This window comes from Arachis duranensis, chromosome 1, assembly GCF_000817695.3.
Source record: "Arachis duranensis cultivar V14167 chromosome 1, aradu.V14167.gnm2.J7QH, whole genome shotgun sequence".
NCBI lineage: Eukaryota > Viridiplantae > Streptophyta > Magnoliopsida > Fabales > Fabaceae > Arachis > Arachis duranensis.
The window spans coordinates 1692274-1714518 of record NC_029772.3 but is presented as its reverse complement, the minus strand read 5'-3'; the positions used below and the strand labels follow the sequence as shown (position 1 = coordinate 1714518).

Here is a 22245-nt window from a genome sequence, read left to right as displayed (position 1 = left end):
TGATTTATAAATTTGTGTTTCTGTTTTGGAGAGTCGTTATTGTTTGAAATGTGACTATGTTATCTGTTGTGTGTATAGTTGGTTGAACTTACACATAGTTATTTATGGATTAATTTCAGATAGTTGATGTTTTTGTAGTACTGATTTTTCATCGTGGAGGTAATTTTCTGGTGCCGGTTTTTCATGGTTGGAACTTTATGTCGGACCAATAGAAGATATAGTTTAATCTTGCATATATTATGTTTACTTTACACATGATAATTTTGCTTCATATTCTGATTGCTTTGTGAGTGGTTGGCTGAAATTTTTTCCTACTCCTCTTCAATGTAGGGTTTATTGCTTGCTCTAAGAAAGGTCATGCCACATATAAAACTACGCAATTGTGTGATACACATTTGAAAAAATTTCATCAACTGGTTCAAAGACTTATACATCAGAGAGGTTGTCTGAGAGTGTGCTAGGTGCACTACTGTACTGGAATTCAAAAAATTCATGGATAAATTGAAGGGAGTTAATCAAGTTTGCAGCTCAAGTCTCCTTTAATGAAAATCAATAAAATTTTTCTTGACATCAAACCTAAGTTTGGTGTTGGGTGTGTGTCATCCACTAAGGAGGAAGTTCCCAAGAAAAAAGTGCTCAAGGGATGGAGAAACAAGAAGATAACGATTTCTCACCTGGGATGAAAGTGGTGTTAATTCGTAATCCAGTGTTGCCTCATATAGTGAACATGATCCTCTCTCTTGAGCATGTTGAGCTAATCCATGAGGACACAGGGAGACAATTCACAGTGAAAGGTGAGGAGTTGAAGCATTATGACCAACCTCCACCATAACAATAATCAACCATCAAGTTAATGACGTCAAAGAAACGCTTGTTGGGAGGCAACCCAATCTTTAGTATCCTTTGATTTTATATTTATTTTGGTTGTATTTAGGTTATTATGGTTCTTTATAGTTTTTCTTTAAGTAAAGCTGGTTTCTTTGCGATGTCCGACTTCTTCAAAGAGGTCAAGTATGGGTTGGAGACCCCATTTTTGGGTTGGACCTTTATCCTTATTGAGCCTGACTTTTATCAATTTGGGCCAAGGAATGAACACGTACCTATACTTATAAAAATGATTGAAGAGCTATTTCAGTTCTTCTCAACTAAAACCTTCTGTATTTTTGATAGGGTTGAATTGCAACTGCTCTTATGAAAAAAGAGTTACAGAAGCGACTTTGATGTGTTGGAGACCAAAACACTAAAGTTATTATTTATATTTGAGTGTGACACATATTAAATGCTAAAGTTCAAATAAAACAATATCTTTGATTTTATTTTTATTTAATTCCAAATCGAAAGTAATAATAACTTATTACATTTAACATTAATGACAATAAATAAAATTATTATTATATAAATTATTTAATATAAAATAATTTAGTTTATAATTAAAATTAATATATATTATCTATAAATAGATTAAAAAATTAATAATTTTCTAACAGCTTACTTCGTCTAACAACAAGCTCTAGGATATTTCTTAGGTTCAATTAGTCCTAAATTAGCGCTAGTGGGATCGATCACAAAATAAGTTGTAGTTGAGCTATAGGTGTTATTTGATAGGCTGCAATATTTTTTTTGGTATCTAAATATGGAAAGAAACAAAGCCAACACTATTATATATCCGAGCGGATGATTTGTTGGAGATCAACACAAGGCTCAGACCAAATAATGTGATTAGAGTTACTCTTGACATCATATCTAGCCATCCAATCCGCAGCTCTATTTGCTTCTCAGGACACCCACTCGACGTGAACAAGCCAAGGATGAGATAAAAGCTCCTGAATCTTGTGAACCAAATCTGTTACTTCAGATGAATACCCACTTGTAAGCTCATGCATGATGAGCAGAATATCAAGGCAATCCGTTTCCATATAATATCCCTCAAACCACAATCCCAAGCTAAAATCAGCCCCCTCTAAGCAGCAAATAATTCACATCTGATGATAGACCAGGGAGAATGCTTCCAGAACAGCCCGATATCCAATCTCCCTTAGAATCTCTAATAAGACACCCAAATCCCGCTAAATTTGAATCCATATACAAGCTTGCATCACAATTAACTTTAAAATTGTTGCCTACCGGTGGTTCCCAACACAGGCAATTTCGGAGAGACGTAAAAGCATTGTTTCGATTCCTGTAAACATGTAAGTCCTTGGCGGTAACTCTGGTCAAGACAACAACTTTGTGGTCTGTCCAAAGATTGTCAATATTGAATATGTCATAGCACCTATGTCTCTATACCTACCAAAGCCCTGCACCAAAGGACGTCTCATTGTTAGCCAAGACCTTCTGAAACTATTCTTCAAGAGCAGTACCAGTCGTCGAGTCCAGGATATTAGGATCCAACATATGCCAAATTGTCTTTGATCGTTCACAGTCTCTAAGGCAATGCTCCATTGTCTCCTGTGCCTTGTTACATCTCTTACATATATCTGAAGAAGCTAATTGCTGCTTGAATCGAACCACATAGTAAATTTGAACTTCTCCAAAATGTTTGTATTCCACAACCAGTTCTAGTTATTATTAGCATTCCAATTTAATCTTTTCTCTAATAACCATATATAACCTTTCTTTGCACTATACTTTGTTGTTGCTGCAGGCCACCATTTTCACTGTGACTCCAACTCAGTCGAATTAGGATATCTCAGACCACAAATAAACTGCTTAATCTCATGAAAAATAGGTGTGGTAAGACTATCAACCTCCCAAGACACCCCTTTTCACAAGTCAGCCACTATAAAATATAGGTTGCAATATAAAAAGTTAAGATATCTTGATAAATATTTGTAATCCTAATGCAAACTTTGAGATATAATTTATAAAAAAAGTAAAAATTCACTTATAATTATATTTATATAAAATTATTAATTAAAAATTATTAAATAATTTAATATATTTAATTAAATTATTATCTAATATCTCTCCATCCATTAGTAGACAATTACACGAAAATGTTCACCTTCGTAAAAGTATAATAACTTCTATTATCATTTAAATTTAAAAAATAATTTTTTATTTAAATAAAAAAAATAAAATAAAACTAATTTGTTAATAAATATAAAATTCGATAACAACTATTTTGGGGTTTATTATTTAAAGTTAAACCCAGTGTGTCTCGTCAAGCTCCTCCGCGGGCGTGCGGTGGCGACAGCAAAACAATACTATAAACATTTCTGCCTCTCACTTTCATTTCACCTTTTCAAACACACAAATCAATCAGAATCCTCATTTCACCAAAACAAGAACAGGAATCCCCATAACCTTACACAACAAGGAAAGGACGAACCAACGGACATTCACTCGTCTTTTCATGGCATCGCCGCCGGAGACGACGGCGAAGACGACGTCCATTCTGTCACCGACTCAGAGGTACGCCGCCGCATCCCTTTTCGGGCTTGCCCTTCACGAGGGGCAGATCCACCAGACCCAAATTTTGCCCTTACCCGCTGCTTCCGACGATTCCCTCTCCAGAGAACAACGTACCAGTAGTAGCTCCAGCGCCGACTCAGTTTCCGATGACCCGGATCTTTGGGTCCACGAAAACTCGGCTTTGCTCCGACCCGTTTTCAAGTACGTATTAATATTACTGTGATATTATTTTCTCCTTTTTTTTTTTTGCAGTGCATTTTTATAAAATAGAAGAGTAAACGCTCATTTTTAGCATTGGAATTGTAAGCGCTGGTTATAATCGAACTTTTTGTAACATCAATAATAGTACTGGTTTTATTTGATCATTTTATTCGCTTAATTGAACTGCTGAATTCAATTTCTGTTATTGATGAACTTTTTAATGGAGAGGTCGCGTTCATGTTGAACCGTTTTTTGGTTAAGGATGGCGTGGTAATGGACAAGGACCGGATTGGGTATTAGCTCTAAAAAGAAAGAATGCTCAACAAAGGGGAAGAGATAGAAAGTTCAAGACCTCTCCCCTACTTAGCTTTACTTGACTAGGGAGTCATTGGCAAGTCAAAGGGCTCACTAATTACAACTTTGCAATTCAAATTATTCTTTTGTTTATGGTCCCATCTAATAGTCTAATATTGTATGGGTTTGAAGATTGGTGGACAAGAGGATATTGATATAAGGGAAGGGAAAAAAAGGAAAAAAGAAAAAAGAATTGGAGAAAATAGTACCAGTGTAGCTTCCCAGTTTATCATTATAAGAGAGGGAAATTACTTAATCTAGAAATCTATTGTAAAATGTGCGACAATGACACATTAGCTAAATTCTTTAAGCAGTTGCATATATGGTACATTGCCATACAAATTTTGATTTTGTTCCTTCCCCAAAACAAATATATTTGAGTATTTAAGAGTGAGTTTTCTAATTATGGTAGACTTTTACATTCTCAGGGACTAAGGTGATGATTTATTTATTTGATTATTTATGTTTCTAAAAAAAACTATTGTTTCAAAATTTGAGTTACTCATAGATGAACTTAAGAGTTATTTGGAAATCCAGTTATTGCAGATTGTTGGGTTCTGTTTAATCATGCTAGCATTATGTGTCTAACAGGTTTCTGGATATTGATCCTGCTGCATGGTCTGGACTTGAGGAAACTGCTGGCTCTTCATCGGCTACACATCATGTGGGACCAGTATGTCTATTAACTTCTTCAATCAATCAGAAATATTCCTTGATGTTACTCTTAGGCTGAGAGATAAATTCCCTAATGGCTTAAAGTGTATAGAGTTTAGGGACATTTTGGGCAATGATAGAAATCAGAATTAGTAGTAAATACAGCTGGTAGGCTGAGAAAAAGGTTGGCTAATTCTTGCGAATTTAGGTTGGAGGAGTCTGAGCTGTTTCAGCGCTTAGGAGCTCCCTTGTATTGCTAACTCTATTGTAAGTACTTAATTGAAAATTTGGTGAAACTAGGACAGATAGAGTAATTAAGCCTTCTATTATTCCTTGATAAGTAAGGAGATGGAGCTTCGCCTCTTTGAAGGAGATGACACTCTGGGGTTGCTCATCAATATCGGAAGTTATTTTCTGGTTAATGGAACTGAAGGGGATGTGTGGATGGAATTTATGTTGATGGCATTAGAAGGGAAGTACCTTGCCGGTTTCCAGAGAAACAGGTTGCATTCCTTCATGGCAACTGTTTCGAGATCCAGCACTGCGTTTATTTCAACTTCGAGGGGTCAAGGACCTGTTTCGCTTCCTAAAAGTCAAACCAATTGGTATCTGTTACATACCCTGAGAAGAGTGGGAGCGAAACAGAAAATTCTACTGAGGCAGCAACAAGAGCTAAGAGAATTCCTCCTTTACCCTTCATTTACAGTAGGATGAATAGGAGAGGGAAAAGAGCAAATGGTGGGGACTGGCTGACTAGGGAATCACTTGTGTAACTAATTGGCCCCGTGGCTGAGTTAGTGGGTGGGTGTGTGATCCTAGGCTGATTCTGTTAAGGAAGATGAGAGGGTGGGAATTAAGTTAGAATTGAGAAAGGGGTGATTTCACAATCATTCATTCCTACCTCAGATCTTCTAGTTCTATTTTTTTTCTTTCTATTTCTTGGGTACCAGTTGTTACAGTATCATGCTGAATTATATTGAACAATTTAAAAGGTTTATGAGCCATTGCATTTTGTTAATTGTGAGATAGTGAAAGGCCGTTTTTGCTTGAGGAGAGAAATAGGGAATTGAAGGGAGGTGGAGCAAACTGATGGAGAAGGGTGGGCCTTTTGAAAGGTGCAAACTCTATTGGGTCTGAGCTGCTTCCAACTCGGATTTGGAAGAACAAGGAAGGTGGTTGGTCTAGGCCATAAGCACCTCTCACAAGAAGAATTGCAGCAGTGAAGCTGCAGAGTTCTCTACTTCAAGTGTGGCGAGGTTTGGGGACGAGATCACTTTTTCAAGCTACACTTCCAATTAATGCTTGTTGAGTGTCCCAAAGAGGAACCCGAGGAAGGTAGAGTAGTCAATCTTGTGAGACCTGATGGGGATTGCGACTGAAAGATAGTTATGTTATTTATTGGAAATAAGTAGTAACACTTACAACTGAAAGCATTTCACAATAAAATTGTAGGACTGTATGTGACATGATATTTATTGCAGTTCATTTTACTGACTCCACTGTTCTAGTGTTTTCCTTTTATAACAACTTTCTAATCTTTTGCTTTCATTTCTACTAACTATTGATGTTGCTTGCACTCCTATGTTTTTTTTCTAGTATATGACTAATAGACTATGTATGTGAATGTTACAGCTCTTGAGATTGCTTGCAGAAGAATCTGATGATGGTTCTTCTGAAAGGTCAGATCAAGAACTTGCTTTATCAAAAGTTGTTGATGGTATACTACTTGGCATGGAAGAAAATTTAAGCTCTTCCAAGGCTAAAAGGGGAAAGCTTATCGAATATGAGCATCATTGTCGTGAGAAATTTTCATCTGCCGATGTTAATCCTAATTCTGAAAAGATAGATGTGCCATTTGAAGCTCAGAAGAACGCTACCCCTTCTGTTGATTGTAAAGATTCCCAGGGGTTTGTCCATGGCCAAATTGATGAGAAACCAATTGAAGAGGTGACGATGCTTAGTGATCAAAGGAAAGTGACTGTTCTCTATGAACTTCTTTCAGCTTGTCTTTCAGATTTAGGTGAAGATAACAAGAGATATACACGGAGAAGAAAAGGTTATGATGCTCGGCATCGTGTGGCTTTGCGGTTGCTGGCAACTTGGCTTGATGTCAAGTGGACAAAAATGGTTTGTATATGTACAATGAATCCTTTAAGTTTTAATTGAGAATTATGTGAATAAGAAACAACTTGTTTTGAGCCGAGGATCATGGGATATGAGTGCTATGGTTTCTGAGTGTTCATTTTAATTGACAGGGACCAGAAGTTCATTGTACATTGCCTATATGTTGACCTTTCTCCTTATTTCTTACTCACTTTCAAGTTCAGCCTAATTGTAAAAATGATGTATATTCATTTTGTAGGAGTCCATTGAGACCATGGTTTCATCTGCGGCAATGGCTATAATTAAAGAACAAGAATCCAAAAAAGAAGAAAGTCAATTAAATGAAAGCAAGTGGGCTAAATGGAAGCGTCGTGGGATTATTGGTGCTGCTGCTGTAACTGGGGGAACTTTGTTGGCTGTTACTGGTGGTATGGAGACCCTAACATCTATTGTAACTGCATTGTAGAATTTAGAAACTCCAGATGAATATTTCCTCGTGTATATGATTGTTTTTTATTTTAAGCATTCTACAGGGTTGGCCGCACCAGCAATTGCTGCAGGACTAGGTGCTTTGGCCCCAACTTTGGGTACTCTGATCCCTGTAATTGGAGCAAGTGGATTTGCTGCAGCTTTTAGTGCTGCAGGAACTGTTGCTGGTTCTGTTGCTGTTGCTGCATCATTTGGAGGTATTTTATTGCCTAAATATGTTTAGTTTGCTAGAAGTTTTCATGTGATGTATAGATATTTTTGTCCTTTCTTTGAATGTGGTCTGCAGTTTAAAGGTATTGTTGGGATCTCCAAGTCACTATTAACATGGTTGTGTCTTATGGTTGTGTTTGTGTTGGGGGTTTTTAATTGCTGTTAATATGATGGTTTTTGCGTTACATTTACATTTTAACTGATAGAGTGTTGTGTCAATACTCAATAATAAACACGTTATGATTAGTGAGGGTGATTTTGTTTTTGGCTGCTGCAATTGTTGACTGACTTGCATATGCTAACTGCTTCTTAGATACTTCCAGTGTGGTTGCAATAGAACTCATACATTTATCTTTTGGTTGTTCAGACAAGGATATACCGCTTTTGCAAAGGAGTTTGTCTTTAATTTTATAAGTAATTGGCTGGATGGTCAATGCATGGCTATTAATAGTTAACTTAGAAGATATTTTGGCAGTCATAGTCTTTTGTTTGCTGTTGTGGCAAAATTAGCATCTGTTGAGCAAGATGTTTCCAGCCATGCATTTATTTCTAAAATTTAGTTAGAGATGTTCCATTTTTGCATGATTAAATTTTTTTATGAAACAATTTGTTCTACCAGCTGCGGGAGCTGGACTTACTGGAAGCAAAATGGCTAGGAGAGTTGGTGGTGTTGAAGAATTTGAATTCAAAGCTGTAGGAGAAAACCATAAGCAAGGTGTAAGTTTTTCTAGCTAATAATATTCATTTTCATGTGACTTTTTATTTCACTTGATCTATTATCTGTGTGTCTGTGGATGCATGTGTATTTATCTCACCTTTCTTGTATTTTCCAAGGATACTTTCGCATTTGATATATTTTTCATAAAAGATTCTTGTCGAACTTCTTCCAGAGGCTAGGTGTGGAGGTCATGGTCTCTGGATTTGTTTTTGAGAAGGAAGACTTTTTAAGGCCATGGGAAGGACAGCATGACTACTCAGAGAGGTACTATTGGTAATATTGCCCTTTGTTATATTTTCCTTTGTCAGGGAATGAGGGAAGTGTTTTCAAGCATGGATTATCTTATTACATTGAAATTTCATTCAGTTTGATTTCAGAAAATTTGATGTTAATATTTCTGTAAGTCACGATCCTGACGTAACAATTTACCTTAAATACAACCTTGGTCAAAGCTAGATATGCACTGCAGTGGGAGTCCAAGAATCTGATTGCCGTGAGCACTGCAATTCAAGATTGGCTTACTTCAAGTAATAGGTTTATGGTGCTATTACTAATAAATCATTAGTATTTAAGTTGCACTGGATATGCTGAAAATGCTCTTCAATTTGCATTAGGACTTGCAATGGAGTTGATGAAACGAGGGGCAATGATGACTGTTCTGAGCACACTTTTAACTGCATTGGCTTGGCCTGCCGCGTTACTTGCAGCGACTGATTTCATAGATAGTAAATGGACAATTGCTATCAACAGGTTTGTTTTTTAACTCTTCTATTTGGAACATAACTTCTGTGTGGTCATGGGATAAAACATCTTTTTTTTTTGCTAGTTGGATTGGGGTCTGGATTATTTTGCTAATAAATACCATTCTGAATTTTTGACAGTGAAATTCTACTCATGTATCTTGTGTACTACATAGTTTAAAAGGCATACATCTTTGGTCAAAAGAATGGCGAACTTTGTGTCTGTTTTTCATTTCTGTATATTCATGCTTTGGATATGATTCTTCCATCATTCTAATGAATAATTTGCTATGAACAGCTTCTCTGTTTAGTGCACACTGCTATATTTCAATCTGCTTTCCTTATCCAAGTCAATTTTGTTTTTCAGAGCAGATAAAGCAGGAAAGTTGCTTGCTAAAGTCTTATTAAGTGGAGTACATGGAAATAGGTATTTGACTAGACTAAATTTCAATGCATCATTTTACTCCCGCTCCTAGAAAGTTGTAAAGATGCAATATTATTAATCTATGGATTTCAGGCCTGTGACACTTGTAGGTTACTCACTCGGAGCAAGAGTTATTTTCAAGTGTCTTCGGTATTTGTCCCAGACAGAAAACAGTGGTAGGTATTTCCTGTTTAATCTTTTGTATTTGACCATGTTAAATTATTTATATGATAGGTGTTTTGTTTCTCTTTACATTTGTCTATTGGATAAGATTATTTCTTGTTGACTTACAAGGCAATCCTTATGTTTATTTTCAGCCGAAATAGTAGAAAGAGTTGTTCTTCTTGGAGCACCAATCCCAATCAAGGATGAGAACTGGGAAGCTGCTAGAAAGGTTCATGGGGGGATTCAACCTTTTTCTCCCTTCTTGTAGAGTCTTCTCATTTGTTCTGAGACGAAAAAAAGGTTTTCTAAGATTATGAAACTCTTCTGCAGATGGTAGCAGGAAGGTTTATAAATGCTTATTCAAGGAATGACTGGATGCTTGGAGTTGCCTTCCGCGCAAGGTACTTTAAAATACTAATGTAGTATTATAAAGTTTCTACAAAGTTGTAGGGATTAACATAACCTTTGAACAATTAATGCTAAAAAATGCTCATTTCAAGGAAATAATAATAAACCAGGGAATATTAGGATGGAGTTCTATGAATGCTTTTGTATGCATTAATTCTGTTGGACATGTATTTCTATTACATTAATTCTATCGCTGTTATAATATTATGGTAATATCTAAAAATAATATAATGATTGTTTTTATCACAGACATAATTTTGTTTGTGTAGAATTTGATGATATTTTTTTTACAAGTAGCAGAAACTAATATCTTTATTTTTATTTTATGCAGCCTACTAACGAAAGGATTATCTGGAATCCAACCGGTCAATATACCTGGGATCCAAAATGTAACTTGCGTCTCCTTCTTTACTAGCAGTTTTTTCTTCAACTGTTCTTACACCTAGATAAACTCTCTCCGTACACACAAATAATTGGATAGATAGATCTTAACATAACTTTACACCAATAACTCCTATTAAATATATACCATTGAATTATCTTGATTCATTTTAGTCATTCCATCCCTTAAATAAGCGGCGCAGTCGCTTAAAAAGTTTGAATAGTGACAATTTGGTGGTGTTTTGATTTGCAGGTCGATGTCACAAACCACATTGAAGGCCATTCTTCTTATCTGTGGGCAACCCGTCAGATCATGGATGATCTTCAATTGGATACGTACTATCCCGTTTATAACAACATTCTTTGTATATCTTGAAATCCCCCTGCCGTTGTGGATCCCAAAATGGGAGGAAAAGAAAAAACTAAAGCAGAAAAATCACAACCATTCAGGTGCTCTACTTCTCTGTATATCATAGTTATTGCTATAGTTATTGCTGGTGGTCCACCAGTAAATGCACCGATTTTAGATATAAAATGCTAAAACTCAGTACTTTTACGGAGTGGACCACCTGAGTTAAGATAGCTGTAGTATATATACATTTTCTTTATCAACTGCACAGAAGCCTCAACTTGTTATTTGGTGGGTTGGAGCAAAAACACTACTTTCATATGTGAAAAGAAACACCACTTAGGTGTATCAGTTGGTAGTTCAATGAAACATCAGCTGGTACATAGGTGTTGTAAGCATGACATTGCTTAATGAGATAATGTGTGTTTTGGTGCTATTATTTTGTAAGATGTTTTTATAATGAGCAATGCTAGGGGGCCAGCAATTTTTGTGATTGTTAGCCATCAACTAGCCATCAATGATGATTTGATGGTGTGAGATTGGTGTGAGATTTGATCTAATGGCTCACCCTTCTCTGCTCGTTACATGCTGGCCAAAATTCAACAAAACTGCTGGTTCCCTAGACTTTTCCTTTTATAATTTTTTAGTATGTTTGGCAAGTTATTTTTAATAAAATAAAACACTAGAAGAATAATTGGAAAAAAAAATTTCAAAATATTAAAAATAAAATTTTGAATTTTTAAAAATAAGATTTTAAACTTGTAATCGCTTTGTCTACGTAAAGTCCCATCTCATCATCTCTCATCGCGTTACTGGTATCTCGTCTTCAATCGTCCGTCGCACTAGTCGTTTTACCCTTTGCCCTCTGTGCACCGTGCAAGGCTGACTTGCATCAAAATATTCCAAGTTTAAAAAAAAAAGAAACATTTAAAGTTTAACAAAAGAAACATTCTAATTTAATGGTAGAAATATTTTAAATTTTACAAAAGAAAAATTCCAAGTGTAATAAAAACATCTTAAATTTAATAAAAGAAACATCTCATATTTAGTTTAATAAAAGAAAGCATTCCGAGTTTTACCAAAGAAAGTGTAACAAAAAAAATTCCAAATTTAATAAAAGAAAGATTTCAAGTTAAATAGAAAGAAACTTTTTCATATTGAAGGTTCGATGGGGTCTCATGAGACCTTGCATGCATAGTCGCACGTCACGGCGATGAAATTGGAAGCGAGAAGAACGGCGATGCCGTCTAGGATGTTTGGCAGCGATTAGTGGCAAATTGGACTCGTGGCAACTGAAACACGACGTTGACAGTTTGATCTCGCCGTAGGATACGTTGCGTGGAGATCGGTGCGTCGCAGTGAAGAGGTTTCGATTTAAAGGGGACTAGCGTCGCGACGTGATCAGTAATGGTGGATGAGGTGACGGCGTGCGACGGTTGCTGGAGCTTTGGGAAACGACAACCTGAGGAGATGGCGTTCACGTTGTGGATACGGCTACGTGAGGATAGTACGTGGAGCATGTTTTGGCGTTAGGCTTTATACAGTATGTTTTTAATATCCTAATTCTATTTTTTCAAAATCTTAATTTTTAAAAAGTTGTTCAAGTTGACTTATACTTATAGTGGAGTTGATTTCTTATACTTTTTCATAAAAGATGTATCAATTGGTAGTTCATTGAAATATCAGCTAGTACATAGGTTTTATAAGCATGACACTGCTTAGCGAGATAAAGGGATACTAAATGTGTTTGGGTGTTATTATTTTGTAAGATGTTTTTTAACTTTTTAGTATGTTTGGTAAGTTATTTTTAATAAAATAAAACACTAGAAGGATAATTGAAAAAACATTTTTTAGATGTTAAAATTTTCATTCTTTTTAAAGATCTTTTTTACTTTAGGAAAAAGATGATTTAACATAATGGAGAATTAATTTAAATTAGATTTTGAAAAAAATTACTTATTTTTATATGTTTTCTAAAAAGTACTTTTCAATTATTAATTTTTTTTAGTTTTATTCAGATAAAAAAGGTATTTTTAAAAATACAAAAATATTATTTACATACTAAAACTAGCCACTAAAATAAGTTATTATGTATTTGCGTATAAATATATATATAATTTAGCTTATTTTTAATGTGTATTTATAAAGTTAAAATATTAAATTTTTAAATATATAATCAACAATAATTTGATAAACTCGTTTAAATAAAAAATGTCACTATAAAAAATTAAAATTTGAAAATATAAAATTTAAAATACAAATGACAAAATAACTTTATAATAATTTAATTATTTTTATTATTTTATGTAAAAATTTATTTATTAAGGTCTAAAAAATAATATTAAAATTAGTAGTGTCAAAAAATACTTCAAATTTAATATTATGGGGAAAAAATAAAAGAAATTTATATAAGGACTAATTTGATTAATTTTTAAAATTTTAAGGACGAAAATGACTTACGTCTAAACTTTTACGAACTATTTTGATTATAAATAACTTTTTTATACATCAAGTAACACGTGGTATGCTAGGTGTCACTGACCTGACATGTCAACCAATCATGTTGTGACACGTGACACTTAACGTGACATATCATTATGCCGTTATCATCTAATTAACGAAATGACCAATTTGACTTGTGTTTTAATTTTAAGGACTAATATGACTAAAAAAATCTTTTGAGGACTAATTTGAAGAATGAGTAATCTTTCAGGGACGAATTTGACTGTTAACTCCCAAAAATAAATTTACAATCCAATAATAGCTGTACCAAAAAAATTTAAAAATAACGAAAAAAAGTTTTTTTTTAATCTTCATTTCTAATCTTCATTTTTCATCTAATTAAACTAAGAATAAAGCTCTACATCCAAAGAAAATACTTAACTAAGTCTAACCAAGTTGTTATAACAACTTTTCAAATCACGCGCTCCTTCTCCTTCTCCTGATCCAGGTTCTTCTTCTTCCCTTTTTCTTCTTCTCTTCTTTCTTCTTCTCCTCCTTTTTTTTCTTCTTCTTCATCTTCCAAATTCGCACACGTATTTTCTTCTTCAATGTTGTGTCTTTTTCCTTTTCTTTTTCGTTATCGTCATCACCAATAATACCAACATTTTGCGAACATTTTTATTAGTTCTAATTTTCTCTGTTGCCATCATTAAATAATTTCGGTTCATTTATTAATTTATTTCGATTCATTTGTATGTTAGTTGAGGTTCGCTTGATGTTGCTAATAAGTATTGACCAAATTTTTTATTCGTTAAGTAATCGGTTTATTTCTTAGTTTAATTGAGATTCATTTGGATCTAGAAATGAATTCGATGTATTTTTGTTAATGATTGAGTCTTTTTTTAGCAAAAGGGAATGAAATTACTTATTATTACTTTATTCAATCGTATTAGATTTCATTCCATTCCATTCAATTTGTCTTGAAAGTCATTCCAACCGTTGGGACAAATTATTCGTCGACAATACACCTGAACTGCAAATGAACCGAAAATATTATTAAAGCGAAATTAGTGTATAATACCAAATGAACCGAATATTTGTCCGTTATATAAATTTGAATTTAGAAACACCTGCGTTTAGAATTAACCGAAAATATTATCAAAGTGAAACCATTGTATAATACCAAATGAACTGAACATTTGTCCATTACATAAATTCGAATTCAGAAACACCTGCGTCTAGAATGCATCGAAAATATTATCAAAGCAAAACCACTGTATAATAATAAATGAACCGAATATTAGCCATTATATAAATTCAAATTCAATTCAAAATGTTGGTTTTTGTTATCAAAATATTGGTGGTGTTGGTGATTACGAAAACAAAAGAGAAGAAGAAGAAAGAAGTAGAAGAAGAATCTACGTGCGCGAAAAAGAAGAAAAAGAACTGAATTTAAAAGAATGAGGAGGAGGAGAAAAAAGAAAAATAGAAGGAGAAGACGAAGACGAAGAAGTTGCATTATTGAAATACACATGTGATACACACTAGTGTGATGAAAGTAGTTTTTGTTGAATTTGGACCAAAAATACTTTGGTGTGTGACTAGACTGTTAAACTAATGTAAACATGTGAATAATGAAATTAATTAAAATGTTTAAATTTAACTTGTATGTTGTAATATAGACATTCTGATTTAGGTGATCCTTAGCATGAGATGTTTTTAAGCTAAATTGTAACATTTTTTTGTTTTATGATGATGTATTGGTGTTTGCTGAATGCTAGATCAACATATATATACATTAATATTATAGACTTTTTCTATATAAAACAGAGTTAATCGCATTTTGACTTTTGAAATTTGGTTCGATACTCAATTTAATTCTTATAATTTTATTAGCCTCAATTAGAACTTCTAAATTTATAATAGTGGCTCCTGGTTGCTTTGGTGATCATCTTCGTTACTGGAATATTGATATGGTATATTTACTTAACACACAGGACACATTTAAGACGACGTCGTGTTAGCTTCGTGTCCAAACCCTAAGAAAGCGGCGTCGTTTAAGTATAAGTATAGATGTGTGTTAGAACTCTCTTTTCAAACCACACTACACAGCAAAGACTCTTAACCGATCACCATTACAACCACCACTATTTTTCTCTCCATGTACAAGCTTTACTATAACTCCCTTCACTATCAACAACAACAATAAAAACATTCGATTTTTTTTTTGAAAAAAGAACAAAAGCATAGAGAGAGACAGACAGAGAGAGAAGCAGAAGAGAAAGCAAAGTTGTTGTACCATGACGCACCGATGATTTGAGAATTGTTAATGTTGTTGAAGTTGTGGCGGGCCTTTGTGTTGAAGGAGAGAGGGACTGAAACGACGCCATTCGAGGTGACATCTTGAGTGAAAATTTTCAAACATCGATGGAGGAGTAGAGAAATAGAATGTGAATGTCACTCATGCAAGGCCCACGACCCCGACCAAGTTGGGAAAAAGATAGATGTGAGACACTACGAGATCCGAAGGCCACTCTTGCCTCCCCTTTTGTTGTTGCTACTGTCACGAGCCACCACGAATTGGATGTGTTTAGGGTGTGGTGGGTTTGGAGTTGTTGGTGGTATATAGTTTAGGGAAGAGGAGGGAGTCTGTGGTTTGGATAGGAATACGAGGGGTGGTGAGTGTGTGGTTGCTGTGGTAAGATAGATGGGAATGGTTGGCTCCATGTGAACGCAACCTAGTAGAGTTCTGGATAAACAACAATGAATGATCAGTTTGGGAATTTTGGGCTTTATCTAGGAATTCATTTTAATTGTATGGCCAGATTGAGTCATCTAATACTTTTTCTAGGTCATATAATCATTATCAAGCACACTCAACACTAAACAGGTCTCATGGAGAATAATGTGTCAAGTAAATGTGTCAGATTAGCATTTTGGTGACAAAAATAATCACAAAAGCAACCGAGAGCCACTATTGCAAATTTAGGGGTTCTAATTGAGACTAACAAAATTATAGAAGTTAAATTGAATATCGAACCAAATTTCACCAAATTTAAATTTAACTCTAAAAAACATATTCATAGGGCTAACTAATCTCAATTTCTTTCACCTTTGTGGACTTATTGATCTAGGATTGAATAAGTAGCAAAAATTTTTTACTAGATAAAAATAAATACAAAGAATTGAAAATTATTTCTCTGTCTTATAATTTAATCTAAATGATCCATGACAAAAAAGAAATCTGAATAATTATTTTTTTATTATTCATATTATTTTTCAATCTAATACGTTAGAGAATCATTAGAATCAATTAGTATCGTATATATTTATATAGCATATCTGTATATTAATTGTAGGATTCTGTGCTTTTATTACTTTGATTCTTCTAGCAGCTATATATATCCCTTGTACATTGTACTTTAGACACAACTCTGAATAATACATAATCCTTCTTCCAGTTTAGTCTCTTGTTTCTAACATGGTATCAGAGCATAGATTCTTTTTTTTCAATGAAAATTCGTTCATAGACCCCTTATTTTTTCCTCTTCTGGCAGTATTTTTTGGCCTCATTTTTTGACCCTTTCCCGACGTTTTGGTTTGTCACCGCCCCTACCATTGTCTTTGTCTCGTCATTGCAAGTTCAACGAGACCAGCCTCGTCGCCGGAAACCACCGCACGCACTGCCACACGACGTCCGAAGGTCGCCGTCCATTTGCTTCTCTACCTTCTTCCAGACGCTTCCAAGACCGTCCGATCTCAGCATCAACGCCCAGGATTGACCCACGTGTTGCAAAGCAACGCCTCCAGCAGCCCGCTCACCCAGCACCGTTTGATCTTCAGTAACGATCCAACGGTCCAGCGAGCACCACGTGTCGCGAAATCAGCGCCTACAGCAACCCGCGCCTGCACCCAACCCGACTCGGACCGCTTCGTGACCTGAGCACCGCCTTCACTGACTCTGCATTGACATGGCTTCCCTTTTCCGCTCAAACGTCGCCACGTGTCACGTTTCCTGTTGACGTGGCTCCTAACATGGAATCTGACCTGGCAGCTGGCGTGTCAGACAGTGGGGCCCTCCCTAAGGTTTTTTGTGAGCTCTTTCTGATTTTTCTATCTATTTTCTCGTTTTCTGCTCTGAAACTGCCATTTTCTCTCCTTTCCTTGATCTCTGTGCCTATTATTATGAAAAAGTCAGATGTTTTTGCTGCCACAAACAGAAAGGATAAATTTTGTGAAAATTGTAACCGTTCCGGACACTTCTTCTCAAACTGTCCTTCTGTTGAATGTCGCACATGCCACCAGAAAGGTCACATTAGCTGCCATTCTTCACAGCTGTTCTGCCATTATTACAAGCTCTCGGGACATTTGATTACTGCATGTCCTACTCGCCCACCACGTCCTGATCACCTCAAGTATGCTTGTCATCCCAACTTCTCCAAGAATGTGTTTGCTTCTACTGTTGCTACTACTACTGAATCTACCACCTTTGCTCCTCTCAACCTGTCTCCTATCTCTCTCTCTGATATTGCGTCTCTCTTTAAGCATATTCTTTCCCTTTCTAGTAATACTCCTGCTACTTTTTCGACTCCTCCAGGTAATTCTACATGGTACTTTGATTCCGGTTGCTTTAATCACATGTCACCTTTGCGTCATCTCTTCTCATCTTTGTCTACCACTACAAATACACCTTTTGTCAATACTGCTAATGGTTCCCTCTTACACGCAACACACAAGGGTTCTATTTTCCAGTCAACTCTTAATCTCCCTGATACTTATTATATTCCCAATTTGAACTTTAACCTTATTTCTGTTGGTCAACTTGTTGATCTTGATTTTGATGTCACTTTTTTTCTCTAGTTGTCGTGTACAGGATTGTCGGACAGGACAAATCATCGGAACTAGACATAAGGTTGGAAGGTTGTTTGAACTCGAGAATCTTCATTTTCCTCCTGTGCCAAATCTCTGTGCTGCTTCTTCTCCATCTACCCTTCACTTATGGCATCAACGTCTTTCCCACGGATCTTTAGGAAAATTACGTCCACTTGTGTCTCAGGGTGTTTTGGGTCAGGTTCCTAATGAATCTTTTGATTGCATTTCTTATCAAACTGCTAAACAACCTGCTTTATCTTTTCACAATAATTCCTCTCTTGCTTGCTCTCCTTTTAATTTTATTCATCCTGATGTTTGGGGACCCGCTCCCACCACCTCTATGAAGGGAGCTTGATACTTTGTCATTTTTGTTGATGATTATTCACGCTATACTTGGGTTTATTTGATGGCTAATCGCCATGAGTTACCTCAGATTTATATTAACTTTGCCACTATGATTAAAACTCAGTTTTCCAAGGCCTTTAAGGTTTTTCGACATGATAATGCTATGAAATACTGTGATTCCAAAATTTTAGCCTTTCTTGCAAAACAGGGTACTTTGTCTGAGTTTTCTTGCCCTGGTACCTCTCAACAAAATGGCCGAGCTGAACGCAAACACCGTCACATTCTTGACTCTATTCGGGCAATGCTTCTTTCTTCTTTGTGTCCTGAGCGTACTTGGGGTGAAGCTGTTCTTAATGTTGTTCATGTTATCAATAGACTTCCTTCTTCTGTTCTTGGTAATGTTACTCCTTTTGAGCGTCTTTATCATACCTCTCCAGATTACAGTTCTCTTCGAGTTTTTGGTTGTGTCTGTTTCGTTCTTCTTCAGCCTCATGAACGTAGTAAGCTTGAACCTCGAGCTCTCATGTGCTGTTTTCTTGGTTATGGCACTGAACATAAGGGTTATCGTTGTTGGGATTCTCTCTCTAAGCGTATCCATATATCTTGTCATGTTGACTTTTGGGAGCTTCACATGTTTTCTCGGTTTTCCTCCTTTGAGTCCATTCTTCCTACTCAGTCACCTTTCTTCACTAATCCCAATGTTGACCTCTTTTCTAGTGATAATTCTACAGGTTCTATCTCAGGTCACTCTCTATAGCCTCCTGCTCTTTTGCCTTCTCCATCTTCCAATGATTCCAGACTAGAAGTCGATCCTGCTCCTACCGTGATGCCTCTTCCTACCACTCGTTCTTATAGGGTAAGAAATCCACCTCCTCATCTTCTTGATTATCATTGCTTTTCTACTATACTTCATCAGCATGAACCTAAGTCATTCAGAGAAGCCTCCACAAATTCAAATTGGCAGCAAGCAATGCAGGAAGAAATACAGACACTTGAAAAAGTACACACTTGAAATTTGGTTGATCCTCATTCTAATAAGGAAGTTGTGGGTAGTAGATGGGTATACAAGATCAAGACTCACTCCAATGGCTCGATTGATCATTATAAGGCACGCTTAGTTACTCAAGGATGTACGCAAGAGTATGGTATTAACTATGAAGAGACTTTTGCTCTTGTTGCTCATCTTATATCTGTTCGAGCTCTTCTTGCCATTGCTGCAGTTAAAAAATCGTCTCTCAGTCAGATGGACGTGAAGAATGCATTTTTTAATGGCGATTTGAAAAAGAAGGTCTATATGAAACCACCTTCAGGTTATCCTTGTCTTTCTAGCAAAGTCTGTCTCCTTCACAAGGCACTTTATGGTCTTAAGCAAGCTCCACGTGAATGGTTTGACAAGTTCAGCACCACTATCTGTAATCTCGATTTCACTTGCAGTTCTCATGATAATGCACTTTTTATTCGTAAAAGTGAACGTGGAGTTGTTCTTCTGGTTTTGTATGTGGATGACATGATCATTATTGGAGATGATGTTGATGGTATCGCTGATCTCAAAGCCTTCCTTCACCATACCTTTGAGATGAAAGATCTTGGTTTTCTCAACTATTTTCTTGGTCTCGAGGTCATATCCACAGATGATGGCATCTATCTCTCTCAAGAAAAGTATGCTTCAGATCTTTTTGCTCTCACCGGAATTACAGATAGTCGCACTGAGTCTACTCCCCTTGAGCCTAATGTTCAATTTACCCCTATGGATGACACTGTTTTGGATAATCCTACTCTCTATCGGCAGTTAGTTGGATGTCTCGTCTACTCACCCGACCAGACATCGCCTATCCGGTTCATATACTTAGCCAGTTCTTATCAGCTCCTTGTACAACTCACAATGCGGCAGTTCTTCGCATTCTTCGCTACATCAAAGGCACCCTATTTCATGGCCTCTATTTTTCTGCTCATTCATCTTTGTCCCTTCAGGCACACTCTGATGCTGATTGGGCTGGTGATCCCACTGATCGTCGTTCTACTACTGGTTACTGTTTGTTTCTTGGTGACGCTCTCATTTTTTGGCGTGCTAAGAAGCAAACGTTCACTGCTCGATCAAGCACAGAAGCTAAGTACTGTGCTCTCGCTGACACCACTACTGAGGTTGTCTTGATTCATTAGCTTCTCGAAGATTTGGATGCTCCTTAGTTGTCCCCTACTGATGTTTTTTTGTGACAACCGCAATGCTATTCAGATTCTCCATGATTATGTGTTTCATGAACGCACCAAACACATTGAGATTGATTGTCACTTTGTTCGGCAACGCATCCTTATTGATGTTGTTCGTCTCATCGCTGTTGGAACACTGGATCAGACTGCTGAAATCTTTACGAAAGCTCATCATCTGACTCGTTTTCGGACTCTGTTATCCAAACTCAAGATGGTGTCCTTAACTCCCACTTGAGTTTGAGGGGAAATGTTAGAGAATCATTAGAATCAATTAGTATCATTTATATTTATATAGCATTTGTACATTATATTTTAGACACAACTCTAAATAACACAAAATTCTTCTTTCAATTTAGTATCTTGTTCCTAACATAATAGATTAAGAATTAATCGTAATTTGAATTTTATTTTAAAAGTCTATTACTAATTAATATATAAAACAATATTCGAACTTTTAACACTTATTATTTACACAAGTGAACTAACTATTCGAAAATTACAACAAATGCATTGTATTTTCGTTTGTGGTAGTTATTTCAGATATAGTAAAAAACTAAAAATAAACGAACCTTTGAGAACATACGATGCAAGTGTCATCCGCAGTTGCATGCAATCAACCAATTGCAAAACTAATTATTTACATGCTTCAATAACGCGAGAAAATTCAATTATTAGATAAAAGATATTGATGGCTCGAAGTCTCGAACAACAATAATACAAGTGATTCCAGAAAGGGATCAAACTAAAGTCAAACATGTTCTACAAAGATAAGCTAAGCTTAATTCTCTCACATTCCTTTGTATTTTGTTCCTTGTCTTTCCGTTTTGTAAGTTATTGCGTTTAATTATTTGCAAATCTCTAATCCAACGTAACGGTGACGACCACTCAATTTTCGAGTACTTATTGTATACTAAATCATTTTAGGTGAAAAGTCAACTTCACCTAGAATTGTTAATTAAAAGTGATTAAATAATTTAATTAATTTAATTAAATTTTTATTTAATAATTCTAAATCGATATTGTTTAGTGTCTTTTTAGTGTTAAAATGGGTACGATGTCGTTTTAATATATTCAATATGGCAAGAGTTGAGTCACGTCCCTAATGATGTTGAGCTCTAATGATAAAAAATACATAAATAACTATATTGGTGTACTTTTTAAATATAGAAGACCAAATTATAATAACTAAAAAGTCATATATTAAATCAGTGCAACTTGATAATTGCAGCCTTGTAGGGATTAAGGCTTGGTTTGGTAAAATTTTTCGAAGAGGTGTTTGTGCTTTTTAAAAGCTCAACCTCCTCACTTTATGTTTAATAAATTAAAAAGACCATGTACTTGTGTTTGCAGCTTTTAAAAGATTGGAAAATTTTTAAAAATATCTAAAATAGAGCTTTTTAAAGTTGGCTTGTACTTTTCAAAATTTAAAAGTCTAATATAAATTCATATGTTAACTAATTTTCAAATTTAATACTTACATTTATGTCTATTATAGTATTTTTAAATTTTAAAAGCTATTTTATCAAACGTAATTGTTATTACTTGTGTTTATTAAAAGTTATTTTTAATTTGATTTATCAAATATAAATGCTACCACTTTTAAAAAGCTATATTTTAAAAATTAGCTTTTATAAACTACTTTTGAAAAATAAAAACTTTACCAAACTAAGCCTAAGTGAAGCTTAACTCAATTATTGTATAATAAGTGATATATAATATTTATATCAAAATAAAATATTTAAAAAATTATATAATATAAGAATATGAA

At 35.2% G+C, this 22245-nt stretch overlaps 1 protein-coding gene across 2 annotated transcripts; it reads left to right on the top strand.

Moving 5' to 3' along the window:
- Positions 1 to 3154: 3154 nt before the first annotated feature.
- Positions 3155 to 11049, top strand: LOC107478923 (uncharacterized). Of its 2 annotated transcripts, XM_016099108.3 has the most exons (15): positions 3155 to 3615; positions 4561 to 4642; positions 6256 to 6750; positions 6986 to 7154; positions 7260 to 7412; positions 8045 to 8142; positions 8316 to 8407; positions 8600 to 8670; positions 8758 to 8893; positions 9251 to 9310; positions 9401 to 9483; positions 9625 to 9701; positions 9803 to 9873; positions 10212 to 10269; positions 10515 to 11049. In XM_016099108.3, the coding sequence occupies exons 1-15, from the start codon at positions 3356 to 3358 to the stop codon at positions 10635 to 10637; spliced, it is 2028 nt and encodes a 675-aa protein (XP_015954594.1). In that variant the 5' UTR covers positions 3155 to 3355; the 3' UTR covers positions 10638 to 11049. The 2 variants fall into 2 exon arrangements, with proteins under 2 accessions (XP_015954594.1, XP_020986636.1); XM_021130977.2 differs by lacking the exons at positions 3155 to 3615; positions 4561 to 4642 and adding an exon at positions 4803 to 5958.
- The last annotated feature ends 11196 nt before the right edge of the window (positions 11050 to 22245 follow it).